The sequence below is a fragment of the Salmo trutta genome, chromosome 28 (assembly GCF_901001165.1).
Source record: "Salmo trutta chromosome 28, fSalTru1.1, whole genome shotgun sequence".
Classification (NCBI taxonomy): domain Eukaryota; kingdom Metazoa; phylum Chordata; class Actinopteri; order Salmoniformes; family Salmonidae; genus Salmo; species Salmo trutta.
The window spans coordinates 40,860,369-40,875,711 of record NC_042984.1 but is presented as its reverse complement, the minus strand read 5'-3'; the positions used below and the strand labels follow the sequence as shown (position 1 = coordinate 40,875,711).

Below are 15,343 nucleotides of genomic sequence, written 5' to 3'. Positions count from 1 at the left end.
CAGTCTTCCCTTATACGATACCTTAGACACTATTCCTCTAACAGACACTAGAGCCATAGATACAGTATTTACACACTCTGCATGTACACCGTGTAAGCACTGCCCCCGCCCTCATCACTAGATATTGCCCCTGGCCACCATGAGACATTTACTGTCCCCTTCTCCCTTCCCCTCCACTGGCTGTGTCAGTATTATTTATTTATATATATAATGCAGTTGTTCAATTTGATAAACTCTTTGGTTAGTGTCGATTGATCTCAAAAAGTATTTGTAATGGAATGATATATGTGACATAGACTAACCCGCCACAGTACTTCTCTTGTGCCAAAGTACTATACAGTACTGTCCCAGTTGTCCATTGTCGCTCTGTGCCATATCTTGGACTGTTATTGTTGTGTACGTTTGTGTGTCGGTGGTGACCCGAGCTTTACAGGGACTCGCACTCTTCTCTCCCACAATGTTGTCAACGGTGCACCGGGCCAATCTATTTTCCACCTCGATCAATAAATGAGTGTTGACCTCGGCGACCCTGCTGCCGTGTGTGTTAAGATGCGTGTTAAGGTTTGTATATGTACCACAGTGCAGCACCGTGGGCAGCTATTTGTTGTTCATGTTAAGTGTGATGAGTTACGGGGCAAGTCTATAAATTGTTGCATAACGCCTGGGGATTACAGAAATAATTGGTTATGAGTATAATTAATTTGTAGGCCATATCAGATCACTTCCCCCATCATAGCGCTTATATAAAAAGATATGTGGATGCTCAAGTTCACGCTAGGCAATTAAAATGGACGCCGGGGCCACGCAATTAAAAACGTATCCACAGTGACGGCTATAGCGAGTAATTGGTGGTTCAGCCCTCCTCATCATTAGCTGGTCCTGCCACATCATGCTCTATGCTCTCTGTATGTCAAATTGAGTGATTCTTTTTTCCCCTCCGCTGGTGTCCTTTTGACCCCCCCCCCCCCCCCCATAATGAGACGGGAACAGCTGGCCTTGGAGCTCTCCACGGGCTGCAGCTGTTTGCTCTCCTCCCAACACAGCCACCACGGGTCCGATTCCTTAGGGCACACCGTAGCAATGTAAAACCAGTCTTTCTGATTGGGACAAGGTTTTCTGACGTCAGACCAAACGTCTCGAGGCAGGGTTTTCCAGTTCAGTGTTACACTGACTGCCTTTATGTGTGGGAATCGGCCGTTTCTAACATCTGTTTATCCATTTAGCAGGGGAATATACGTCGTCCCCCCCCCCCCCCCCATAGTTGATTAACCATTCTCTTTCATATCTGAGTTAACGTATACACAGATTACCATCTGACTGTCTAGATTTCTGGTCCAACATGACGCAATGCTATGACTTCAGCTTTTTTTGATTTTCTGGGAATAGACTGGTTATTACAGTTTGAAAACAATTTGTGCGTGTGTGTGTTTGTGTGTAGAAGTGTGTGCGTATGTTCCCATTCCCCACAGCCAATGAGTTAAAAGAGTCTGGACTAGAAGTCTGACGAGACTAGGCAGGGGTGGTGCAGCACACAAACATAGCCACAGGGTGGAGCTCTACTGTCAGATATTTGAGCCACCTGACAGTCCACCAGCCTTGCTTTGCATCTCCTCCTATCAAAGCGTTCCAATTCTCCTACCCTGCCTGCTTGTCAATCACTCCCCCCGGGCCTCGGTTGGCCAGAGACGATAGAGGGAGGAGAGAGAGAGAGAGAAAAAGGGACGTAAACATGAAAGCAGTTCGGAAACGGAGGGATGGAAAGGGAAAGGAGAGCACGCAGTCATCCCTATGAGCAAATCCACTGTCTTAAAGGAGGGAGAAAACAGAGAGATGAATGAGGTCAGGGATGCTCATGAGTGATTCTTTGTGGTTGCCAGGGAGAGAGAGAGAGAGAGCAGGAGAGCGAGCACAGGAGGGTGGGAGAAGAAGAGGGAGTAGGCTGGGCTACTGATATTGATGGGTATTTAAGTGCTTTGACTGGCTGTGGCTGGGCATACCCAACCGAGCCAGGAAATGACAGGATGTGAGACTGGGGGTTGGAGGGAGGCTAACCGCGACTGAGGAGCAGACAGACACTGTCACAGTGCCAGACGACTCAAATGATGTCTAACACAAACAACACCATGACTAATATCAGTCAGAACATCCAGGATATTTTCCTACTTAATGTGCTTCTTATATGAGTCACAGATCCTCTGAGGGAGTGGTGACTGTGAGGAAGAGATTCTACTGAAAGATAATCTAAATTGTCGTTTATAACGCTGCAGGTTATTTTCAAGGGAACGTGGATCCCGTTGAGCGTGTCCCAGAGTGCCTTTGAATGTGCAGGGTGTGATGAGAGGAGAGCGTGTGACTTTGTGGGGGTTGGTTGATGGTAGGGGCAGGGGCCCGGAGATGCATAGACTGAATCAGATAAACTCCTCATGCAACAGCTGTCATCCAGCCCTTTTCTCCCTCTCTCTCGCCCTCTCTCTGCCACTCTCGTTCTGTGGCTCCCTTTCCTTTCTCTCCTCCTTGCTCTACCCTGGTTGAATACAAAATAGGGAACTGGTTGAACTTGATTTGCTGTGTACTGGATACCTAATTGTGAGCAAATGAGACAGACCATCCATTGTTTGAATGAATCCCTGAATTAGTACATTATGATTATAACTGTGTATAATTGTGTATTTCCTGATTCTGTTCTTTCGGACATGTTTGTGTACGCATGTGAGTGCGCGCATAGGTCTACCCTCTTCACATATTCACAAGCCAAGAAAATAGGCTGAAGGCTGCTTAATACTGTATCTGATCAGATCACATTACTGTTCATGGGTATTGACCTTCTCCCAGCACTTTGGTTTAATCCAATATCCTCTTGACCACCCTCTCAACCAGCCACGTGGTTAGGAAGCTCCTATATCAAACTAACTGCACATCCAGCAGTAATGATTTACAGTCAGCATGAGGCCGGTGCTGTGAGGATGCCCTGCTGGGTTCAAGCCCTCCAGGACCCTAGTTGAATAGCTCTGCTTATAGGGATAATACACTTCTTTAGTTAATGCTAATAAAGTCCCATAAAGGCCTAGGGATAGAGATCCAGCCATTCAGCTGCTGCTGCATCCGTCCATTCAGCTGCTGCTGCATCCGTCCATTCAGCTGCTGCTGCTGCTGCTGATCCAATTTGGATTAGTCAGGTTCCCGTCTGAAATGGATCCAGTGTGACCCGGGCCGGCGGCCGCCAGGTGCCAGGCTGATGCAACCCAGACCACAGTAGTGTGATAGGGATCCTCCATCCAGCCTGATCTCACTTGACTGTAATCCAGTTAGGGTTAGATCCAGCCTGACAGCGCCGTGGCTCTGCTAACTCTCAGACCTGGCAGTTATGGCAACTTTCCACCTGAGACTTACCCCGGGGTGTTTTACCAAAAAGGCTCGGACTTTTGTGCTTCCACCTCCAAGGTCCGGCTGCAGTGTCTCACTGGGCCCTGACCTCAGTGGATCTGCTCTGACTAAGGGCAAGGCCAGGTAACTGGTACTTTTCAGCCTGCGTTTACCTGCATTTACATAACAATGGCTAACTGTGGACGATTATCACCTTCTCAAGGTGGACGATTACCACCTCCTCAAGGTGGACGATTACCACCTCCTCAAGGTGGACGAGAGGTGGACGATTACCACCTCCTCAAGGTGGACGATTACCACCTCCTCAAGGTGGACGAGGTGGACGATTACCACCTCCTCAAGGTGGACGATTACCACCTCCTCAAGGTGGACGATTACCACCTTCTCAAGGTGGACGATTACCACCTCCTCAAGGTGGACGATTACCACCTTCTCAAGGTGGACGATTACCACCTTCTCAAGGTGGACGATTACCACCTTCTCAAGGTGGACGATTACCACCTCCTCAAGGTGGACGATTACCACCTCCTCAAGGTGGACGATTACCACCTCCTCAAGGTGGACGATTACCACCTCCTCAAGGTGGACGATTACCACCTCCTCAAGGTGGACGATTACCACCTCCTCAAGGTGGACGATTACCACCTTCTCAAGGTGGACGATTACCACCTTCTCAAGGTGGACGATTACCACCTTCTCAAGGTGGACGATTACCACCTCCTCAAGGTGGACGATTACCACCTCCTCAAGGTGGACGATTACCACCTTCTCAAGGTGGACGATTACCACCTTCTCAAGGTGGACGATTACCACCTTCTCAAGGTGGACGATTACCACCTTCTCAAGGTGGACGATTACCACCTTCTCAATGTGATAATCGTTCACAGTTAGCCATTGTTATGTACCTACTACCATACCCTGTTCAAAGGCACATAAATATTTTGTCTTGCCCATTTACCACCACCTCACAAAGTCTTGTTGATGCATAGGTTGTTGATTCTGCTCGCCCCAAGTCTTTAGTGTCACACTCCTGATGGAAAAAACAGTTTCCCACCCTACAAAATAACATTACAACTTTTAATATGAACACTGGCAACACACTGGTGTGAGGTAAGTCTCAGGTGGAAATGCCCCCATTATAGTGCTCTAGAATCTCATGATCTCATAAAGCCTACTGATATACACTGAGTACAAAACATTAAGAACACCTGCTCTTTCCATGACAGACTGAACAGGTGAATCCAGGTGAAAGCTATGATCCCTTATTGACGTCACTTGTTAAATCCACTTCAATCAGTGTAGATGAAGGGGAGGAGACAAGTTAAAGAAGGATTTTTAAGTCTTGAGACAACTGAGACATGGATTGCTTATGTGTGCCATTCAGAGGGTGAATGGGCAAGATTTACGTGCCTTTGAACAGGGTATGGTAGTAGGTGCCAGGCGCACCGGTTTGAGAGTGTCAAGAACTGCATCGCTGCAGGGTTTTTCATGCTCAACTGTTTCCCGTGTGTACCAAAAATGAATCACCACCCAAAGGACATCCAGCCAACTTGACACAACTGTGGGAAGCATTGTAGTAAACATGGGCCAGCATCCCTGTGGAATGCTTTCGACACCTTGTAGAGTCCATGCCCCGATGAATTGAGGCCGTTCTGAGGGCAAAAAAGGATGCAACTCAATACTGGGAAGGTGTTCCTAATGTTTTGTACACTCAGTGTAGATCTCAGTCTATCTATTACAGTGACTCTGTGTTTCTACGTTGTATTTTGAGGATTCAATTTGATCTGGCACTGGTAATATGCCAATGTGGATCTATGTCCTGAATGTTCCCTCATAGTGAATGATTTCATTCAATGGAATTTTTACATCCGTGTTTTACCTGAATGTTCACATTCATTAGAATATTTGCAATTTGATCCATTCTATGGGAATATGCTTGGGGGAGTTGTGCATGTGTAGTGAGAGAGAAAGGGTGATAAAAGCTGTTCAGGGACTGTAGGGAATATGTCAGGTTTTATGTATTTCTGCGGCGCATTCGTTTTCCTCATTCTCTTTTTTTATTTTTTAAATGTCAACTCTCTCTCTCCCACGCTTCACCCCCACGCCTCTCTCTCTCTCTCTCTCTCTCTCTATTCTGTGATTTGGGTCACTGGCTGACTAAGAGAGGACACACAGCTGGCCTATAACCCCCCCCCCCCCCCACACACACATACACACACAGACTCTCACAGTCTGTAAAATATTTGTTTACTGTTGTTTGCCCACACTGAACATGAACTTCTCTTTCTCTGCCACTCTCCCTTCATCCATCCATTCTTTTTATAAACAAATCTCTGTGACCTGAATATATCTGTGTGTGTGTGTGTGTGTGTGTGTGTGTGTGTGTGTGTGTGTGTGTGTGTGTGTGTGTGTGTGTGTGTGTGTGTGTGTGTGTGTGTGTGTAAGGGATCCTGCTTCTCTCTTCATCATATCAAGAGATTTTCATTCTATTTGCTTTTTTATGTTTATATGACAGAGAAATCTGTCCAATTTGTTTAGATGTATAGTGGAACCCAGAATGGTGGATTGATGTGTTTTGTGTATAGGATGGCAGATCAGTAATATCATGATCAAATTGGGCAAACTCTAGGCCCCTGTCTGAATCTATAAAACTAGCAGTCAGATAATGAACATAGGTCTACAGGCCCTGTGGTTTGGTCACATATGGCTAATCTCCCCCAAATAATCAATGACATCATCATCCTTTTGGTTTAGACTCTATTGAAGGCCAGAAGGAAAGCGCACAACATGCACGTGATGGGGAAACAGGTTGCAATAGAACTTGAGTCTGGACCAATGAATACATGAATGTCACTAATCAACTGTGAGATCAAGGAGAGCTAAGGGCCCTTTATCTTTTGACGGCTGTTTGGTATGCTATTCAAGTCAGTGAAGCGTGCGGAGGCTTATTATCCATACGCAACCACAGGCCCAATAAGCTGTGGCAAGAATCACACAATCACCCCGCACATGCCACGCAGCTGTCGCCATATGGTATCATGACTTGTACGGAGAGAGGGGAGGGATGGAGGGGGGCTTCCCGGATAGCGACCCTCTGTGTCAACCTGTCTGAGTGGCAGGACGGCTAGGGCCTTGTCCTCCTCCTCTAGCATAAATTGTGGACGTAAATGACAACAGGCGATTGGCTGGCAAACGACACGATTACTCGTCAATCTATGTCCGTCCCAATCACACCTCCGTCACTTCTCATGAATGCATTCCTGCCTCATAATTTCCGGTCGAGGCCAGATGCACACCCGGCCTCCGCTACCACCTGCCGCTCAGGATTTCAGGGAGGGGGAAGGATCTGGCGACTGTGGCACGTGGCCTGGTCAGACAAGGAGAGAGGGGCCGGGGGCATGCAATTACGGAGTATGTGACTGGCAGGCAAAATGAGTGCAGAAAGCCTCAACACCACCCCTCCCTCCCTGCACACTCAACCCCTCCGAGGGGTGTAATCCACCAGAGGCTAAAAGTACCCCCACTTTCACTGTTCCCATGGCAACTCGCACCGTTGAAAAGCAGGGTCTGGCATGGCGGCTTGCGGCAGTTCGGAGACCCCCCCAGTGAGGAGTCAGAGCTTATTGATCCACCGTTGCGTGGAGGGGAGCCAAAGCAGCTACATTTGGACACAGCCGCATCTTGAAAAGGGTGCTGTGTCTATACGTTCTAAAACGCATGCGTGTACATACATAAGCACCCCGCGTAGTGCTAAACGTGCATTAACCAAGAGGAGTGTATTTAGCTGACTAATTACTGCTCTTAAAAATGAAGGTTGCATTGCCAGAGCAATGTTGTACAGTTGGTTGGCCTCTGCATAACACAGCCTGAGCCTGTGTTATTTTTGGTGTAATTTCCTACAATTTTGTAAAAGCTAATATTTGTGAAATGACTTAAATGGGCCGAGTGATGCAGCGGGCTGATTTGCAACGCCGCTGTCCATGGTGCTGTATGTAATCAGGTCGGTCATGGCGCTACTAAAAATGACCCAGAATGTTTGCTTAAGTCATTTCTCCTCGGAAAGAAATCCATGGTGTGGACTGCCCATACTTACAGTTATTTGGTTGAAGTGTTCGACAGGGCTTCCTACTGTAGGCTTCTTTCAGCATTGTTTATATGGACGCTGTCCATGGTTTTGTAATGCTGGCATTTCCCATAGCCTGCCCATCTATCCCATCACGTTTTTGTCTTGTTTCATTACTTCCCTCTTTCCTAAGTTAATGATATTGACCCTGAGCTTGGGTGAAATGCTGCAGATATAGTACTCCGTGGCTCAGGGTTTTAGGCTACATTATGAACAGATCAAGTTTTACAGCCCCCTGCTTTGGTGTCACTTCACATTTCAGGTACTTTCCATTAATACAAAAATGTGTTTATATCCAGATACATTGTTTATATTAAACGTAGGAAAATCATGGAATCATAGCCTATAATGTAGCCTACTTGGATTTTCTTCATCCCAGTATTTCAGTATAATATCACAAGTACCAGTTTGTCTAGACGACTTTGCGCGGGTCGACATGTATCCGTCCTAATCAGGGAGAGGGCGGCTCGCCAGTTTAACCTAACCTACTTTTCACAGCAATTATTGTTGGTGTGCAGGCAAGGCGAGCAATGATACCCAACATGGCTGACTGCCTGCCCCTCGCTTCCTCGCGCGTAATGACTTGCTGTTCTCAGCTCCGAGAGAAGGATAGAAGCGAGAACATAAGAGCGCGAGGGTTTGAGGTTTTTCGTGCGCTACATTATTGTGGTCGGAGCATGAGTATTTCAACAGACGTGGGTCAGCTCCGACCGTGGTGGCGGCGACAGCCAGACTGAGAGGAACACAGATTGGTTTTCATAGCAGAACTATTTTGTGCCACAACTCATCCGAAGATGCAAGTCAAGGCTGCCAGACACGTCTTCCCTCCCTCGGCCATTTCCCAAAATGTGGGGATTTCATTTTAGGTTGTAGAATTCACCATCAAGAATGAATTATGTGGACTGAATTTGGAATAAAAATATTTCCATATCAACGACTTTTTAATCCACTTTGTAAATTCAACGAAATACATTGGTCATATTCGTATAAAATCAGGTTTGATTAAAATAATAATTGAAGGGTGATGACCATATCGAAGGAAAAGCAATGAATAGGCAGCCTACTAATTACTCATCGATGTGTAGGCAGAGCATGACGTCATGGAGGGGCTCAATTCATTTCTGTAGGCTATATAACATAGGCCTAACTGTCTTTAAAATGTATTAGGCTACAAGTGACAGAAAATGTGCAATAATAAATATAATTTACAGTGTCCTCTGTTATCATTTAATATTTGATAAAGCCTAAATATTTATAAATATGACCAAAATGGCATTAGGTTTCATATGCTTCATTGCAACTATGTTCCGCTATAGCCTATATACAATTTAATTTATTTTAGATGGGTTTACTAAAATATGAATGCGAGTGAGATATAGTTCCGAGTCGCCTTCCAGTTGTGGATATGGCGGCTACGGTGGTTTAACAGCGCTGCGAGCTGGAATAAACCAGGGAGGTGGAGGATGAGAGCAGCGAGAGGGGGAGGGGTGTTGAGAGGAGGAGAGCGTAACGCGAGGATGGATAGTACCACCGGGGTGTGCTGAGAGCCATGTTGGATATGAATGAAAGGGAGAGTTGCTGCACCCCTGACGCCGACAGACCGAGTTCTACCGAACACAGCGAGTAAATGCCAACTTCCCGGGCCCACGGAGAGACGGGGGAGCGCGGGGGAAGGTGTCGGGCGGTGCCGCTGGAGCTGGCTACCTAGCCGGCGACGGAAGAGAGAGAGACGCACTCGAAGAGAGCGAGAGAGAGGGAGAGAGAAAGAGAGAGGGGTGAGAGGGAGAAAGGGGGAGAGGAGAAAGGATCTTACCAGACTAATGGCTGCACTGCTACTGGGTTCCAGCCTGCTCTCACCACTTCTTCTCCACCTGCTCCTCAGCCCTTTGTTCGCGGTTAACCCGGGGAAGTTAGCAGGGACCTGTCGTTGGAGCCCGGGACCCTGCCCTGAGACACCGAGCCATCCAAGGGAAGCTGGAGTCTTGGCGAGCAGCAGTGGTTCGGTGATCTGCCCCAGGTGGACGTTACAACGTCTCCCATCGGAACCAGCATTCCCGGTGTGGAGTCCTTTTCTATGGCAAGGGGCGCACGGAGACCCTTTTGAACCGTTGTGCACCGAAGAAGGAGGTGCGAGAGGGCCGTGGAATGGAGTCAGGCACCCCCAACCTGCAGGTAGGAGCAGGAGCAGCGGTGGGGAGAGGGGCGTTGTTTTACTTGTTTTCTCTTCGCGGGTTGAAAAGGCCAAAAAGCGGTTTATACAAAGGACTAGAGTTTGCGCGCGGTCACCACCCTGTCTGCCGCCCGCCAAACCCGACACAGGGAGAGTCTTTGTGCGCGGCCAACACCAGGGACCTGAGAGCGAGTCGCCGGAGATTACTAGAGACGTTCGAGGGGCTTCTGAAAGGTGTACAAGGACCCTTCACCGGTCACTTCCCCCAACACAGCAAATATCCACAGCTAAGCAACCACCTGGACAGCTGCCATGGGGCCCTCCTCACTCTCATTTGGGCGATAATGCTTTGGACGCCGGCGAGGTGGCCACCGGTGCTTGTTCTCATTTAAGTAGTCACAATGTTATCGATCTCACCAGTGATGGTTGTAATCGTTCGTTTACTAAAGCCATTGGGAGAACGGGGAGGAGCGTGGCGCAAGGGCCCTGCCAATGCTATCTCACCTCAGCCGCCGCAGGCAGCGCAGCCAGATGTTACCAGTCACCCGGGATTACTGAAGGGGCCATGGCCCTCACAGGTTGTTATTTCCGGCATACCCAAGACAGGCTCCACGCCAGCCCCAGTCCTGGACATGCCATGGTTCTGGGCAGGAGGAGGGAGGGAGGGAAGGCACAAGGCAAAAACCACGTGAACAAAAATGATCTGGATAAGGATTTGGCATCTGTTTATTTAACAACCAAGCTTAAGGAGCCGGCTGCTCCTCCACAGAGAATATCAGTGTTGGCAGGCCGAGAACAGAGCGCTCAACCCCGGGTAGAGAGTAAGGGGTTACCCTGGGGGTCTCTCCTCGGAACGAGGTGTTGTGGTTTGCAGCGGATGGATGTGGGGGGAGGACTTTCAGTCAACGTTATAGGTCCCAGGGGAAGCATAGAAGTGAGTAATCTCGACATCCAATTTTCCCCAACCACAAATATCACGGATAGTCTATGTCTGCCATCTAACGGAACCGGTAATGAAAACAGAAATTCTACTAGCTCATTTTCCTTATTCCATGACGACATACAGGCAGCAGAATCGGCTGCTCGAGCCAATGTTCCTTATCCTCAGTCTGAGGCAGCTCACAATGAGTCAGCTATCGTCACGCCTAGATTCTCTTCCATCACCGCTCTCACTATATCAGCCTCGGTACACGCTGGTGCAATTAAGTCTGGTGTTACTCACAGGGATCTCGTTATCACAAACCCCTTCTCATTCTCCATGGAGCTCAATCTGACTAAACGGGATAGGGACTCAGACTCACATTCCCAGCCACGGACTAGCCACCTCTACAGACCCCCGCCCCTTCACATAGGTTCAGCACCACAGGCACAATGGACAGCACCCATGAAAACCTCTACCCAGCTTTCTCCAAGTAAACATGCAAATTCGGCTCACCACTTTCAGCCATTTTTTGGGGAGAATGTTCACAGCGTCAATAATAATAACAATATCAGAAACTACAACCAGAACCACCACCACAACAACAACAACAACAACAACAACAACAACAACTACAACCAGAACCACCACCACAACAACAACAACAACAACAACAACAACTACAACCAGAACCACCACCACAACAACAACAACAACAACAACAAGGAGAACAAAGAGGAGAATGTTCAGATGAATGATGAAAGAAATGGTGGCAATAGTAGACAGGCGTCAGCGGATCTGAGTGGACCATGCTCACAGCTGGGCTTGGTCCCTGAAGAATTGCTCTACGCTGCCTGTGTTGACAGCTTAACTAATGTCCAGGGGGCCACTCGCCCGCAATTAAAATCAGGTAAACTGGTGCCATTACAACAGGAAGGTGTCAGTCAGCCAGAAAGGCATATGGGGGGCGAGGTTCGGGAGGGGTCTGGGGGAGGCAAACTACAGGTGGGGGAGGGAGAGAGACAGGCCAGAGAGGCACGGTGGGAGGAAGTGGAGGAGTGGGAGTCAGAGAGAATAACAAAGAGAGCCACAGCCCAGACAGATGCAACTGTAGAGGCAGAGGGAGAGAGAGAGAAAGGTCAGGAGAGGGCCGGCCTCACACAGACACAGAGTGGAGCAGGAGGAAAGGAGGAGGGGAAGAAAGTGTGGCAGGGGGCTGAAAGCGCACAGGAAGACGAGGAGGAAAGGCACAGGTCAAGGGGAGAGAGAAGCTTGGGGAGGCAGACCGTGGAAGATGAAGGTGAGGAGGACAGAGGGAAAGAGGTTTTGGTGGTGGGGCGAGCTCGCCGAGCTGCCAACAGACACCCTCACTTCTCCCAGTATAACTTCCAGGTGCAGGTTCCAGAAAACCAGCCCCCAGGCACCTCAGTCATACCCATGTCAGCCACCGACCCAGACGCAGGTGAAGCAGGCAGGCTCAGCTACACCATGGCCCCTCTCATGAACAGCAGATCCACTGACTACTTCCACATCGACCCTGACACGGGCCTCATCACCACCTCCCAGGTGCTGGACAGGGAGCACATGGACCTGCACTACTTCCGGGTCACGGCGTCAGACCACGGCTCTCCACGCCTCTCTGGCACCACCATGGTGGCAATCACTGTGGCCGACCGCAATGACCACTCGCCTATCTTTGAGCACACAGAGTACCGGGAGACCATCCGGGAGAACGTGGAGGAAGGCTACCCCATCCTGCAGCTCCGAGCCACTGACCTGGATGCCCCGTCCAACGCCAACATCCGCTACCGCTTCATAGGAGACACCGCTGCTGCAGCCCGGGCCGCATTTGAGATCGACCCCCGCTCAGGGCTGATCACCACGCGGGGTGTGGTCGATCGGGAGACCAACGAGCGCTACACCCTCCACGTGGAGGCCAGCGACCAGGGAAGGGAGCCCGGGCCGCGCTCGGCCATCGTTAAGGTCTTCATCACAGTGCTGGACGAGAACGACAACGTGCCCCAGTTCAGCGAGAAGCGCTATGTGGTGGCGGTCAGGGAGGACGTCCGGCCCCACTCAGAGATCCTGAGGGTGAGCGCTACGGACCATGATAAGGATAGCAACTCAGCCGTCCACTACAACATCATCAGTGGGAACAGCCGGGGCCAGTTCTCCATCGACAGTGTGACGGGGGAGATCCAGGTAGTTGCCCCTCTGGACTTCGAGGCAGAGAGGGAATACATTCTGAGGGTTCGAGCCCAGGACAACGGCCGGCCGCCCCTCTCCAATAACACAGGTATCATCAGCGTGCAGGTGACTGACGTCAATGACAACCCTCCCATCTTCGTGTCCACGCCGTTCCAGGCATCAGTGCTGGAGAGCGCCCCCGTGGGCAGCTCCATCCTCCACATCCAGGCCATTGACACCGACTCTGGGGACAACGCCCGTCTGGAGTACAGGCTGACTGGCACCAGCCCTGACACGCCCTTCGTCATTAACTCCGCCACCGGCTGGGTGACGGTCAGTATGGTTCTCGACCGGGAGTCTGTGGAACACTTCTCCTTTGGGGTGGAGGCCAGAGACTATGGCGTCCCACCTCTCTCCGCCACAGCCAGCGTGACTATAACAGTGATGGACGTCAACGACAACAGGCCAGAGTTCCTGCAGAAAGAGTACTTTGTGAGGCTCAACGAGGACGCAGCCGTGGGCACCAGTGTGGTCGTTGTGACCGCGGTCGACCGTGATGTCAACAGTGCGGTCACCTATCAGATCACGGGGGGCAACACGCGTAACCGCTTTGCCATAAGCACAGCCGGAGGGTCGGGGATGCTCTCTCTAGCGCTGCCGCTCGACTACAAACAGGAGCGCCGATACGTTCTGACTGTGACGGCTTCCGACCGCACGCTACATGACACGTGCCAGGTCCACGTCAACATCACGGACGCCAACACACACCGGCCCGTGTTCCAGAGCGCTCACTACTCTGTGACCGTGAACGAGGACCGCCCCCCGGGCAGCACGGTCGTGGTCATCAGCGCCACGGATGATGACGTTGGCGAAAACTCTCGCATCACCTACTTCCTGGAAGACAACATCCCCCAGTTCCGCATCGACCCGTCCAGCGGAGCCATCACCCTGCAGGCCGAGCTGGACTACGAGGACCAGATGACCTACACTCTGGCCATCACCGCCCGGGACAACGGCATCCCACAGAAGTCTGACACCACCTATGTAGAGGTGAATGTGAACGATGTGAACGACAACGCGCCACAGTTCCTCAGCCCCAGGTACCAGGGCACCGTCAGTGAAGACACCCCACCCTTCACTAGCGTCCTACAGATATCCGCAATGGACCGAGATGCCCACGCCAACGGCCGTGTCCAGTACACCTTCCAGAATGGGGAGGACGGTGACGGAGACTTCACCATCGAGCCCACATCGGGCATCGTACGCACGGTCCGTCGTCTGGACCGCGAGAGTGTTCCATTCTATGAGCTGACGGCGTACGCCATGGACCGCGGTGTGCCTCCCCAGCGGACGCCCGTCCACATCCAGGTGACGGTTCTCGACGTCAACGACAACGCTCCTGTGTTCCCGGCAGACGACTTTGAGGTTCTGGTGAAGGAGAACAGCGCTGTGGGGTCGGTGGTGGCCCAGATCACAGCCACAGACCCAGACGAGGGGACCAATGCCCAGATCATGTATCAAATCGTAGAAGGTAACATCCCTGAGATCTTCCAGATGGACATCTTCTCCGGGGAGCTCACCTCCCTCATAGACCTGGACTACGAGGCCCACTCTGAGTACGTGATCGTGGTCCAGGCCACCTCAGCCCCCCTGGTGAGCCGGGCCACGGTGCGCATCCGGCTGGTGGACCAGAACGACAACCAGCCCCAGCTCCAGGACTTCCAGATCATCTTCAACAACTTCGTGTCTAACCGCTCCAACAGTTTCCCCAGCGACGTGATCGGCCGGGTGCCGGCCCACGACCCTGACGTATCGGACCACCTGTCCTACTCCATTACCCGGGGAAACGACCTACACCTGCTGCTTCTCAACCACAGCAGCGGGGAGATCCGGCTGAGCCGCAAGCTGGACAACAACAGAGCCTTGGTGGCCCCCATGCTCATCACTGTCACAGGTGAGAGACAGAGGGAGAAAGTGTGGCTGGATGTGTGAGAGAGGGAGGGGGAGAGAGAGATGTGTGTGAAAGAGATGGTGTTGGCTTGTGTGTGTGTGGGGGAGAGAGGGTGGGTGTTGGTTTGTGTGTGTGTGTCAGAGTGAGGGTGTGGGAAGGGCCTGTCAGAAAATGCGAATGAGGGGTATTTGAAATACTTAGGCTCTTGTTCCATGATTTATGTTATTTTTGAGAATTAAATGAAAGAGGCGATATGGGGCATGAAATTATAAACTTCCTGGTAAGGATGGTTTACGATTTATTTTACTATACAACAGTCATGCATTTTTAGTTTGTTAAAGAGCTTTTATATGGCCAGTGTTTTTTTTGTGTGACCTGCTGGTCTATTTACAGAGCTTTTATTCAGCCTCTCTCAGCCGACTCCTCTCCTCTAGGACTGGACTGTTATGAGATTATAATGAAATACAGTCAGTCTGAGAGCAAGTCTGTCAGATTCATTGTGTGCGCTGCTGTCTGTGTCTTCCTGCCTGGCTCTTCCTCCCCTCTCTTCTCCCCTTCACAATCTCTCTCTCGCTTTCTCTCTCTCTCTCTCTCTCTCTCTCTCTCTCT

General features: G+C 50.4%; 1 protein-coding gene across 1 annotated transcript in view; it reads left to right on the top strand.

The window, feature by feature from the left end:
* Nucleotides 1-11,556: 11,556 nt before the first annotated feature.
* The window catches only part of LOC115166386 (cadherin EGF LAG seven-pass G-type receptor 3-like), a 68,923-nt gene continuing 65,136 nt past the window's right edge, over nt 11,557-15,343 (top strand). Inside the window, 1 exon segment of the mRNA XM_029720292.1 lies at nt 11,557-14,757. Within this exon segment, the coding sequence (XP_029576152.1) occupies nt 11,557-14,757 (3,201 nt within the window).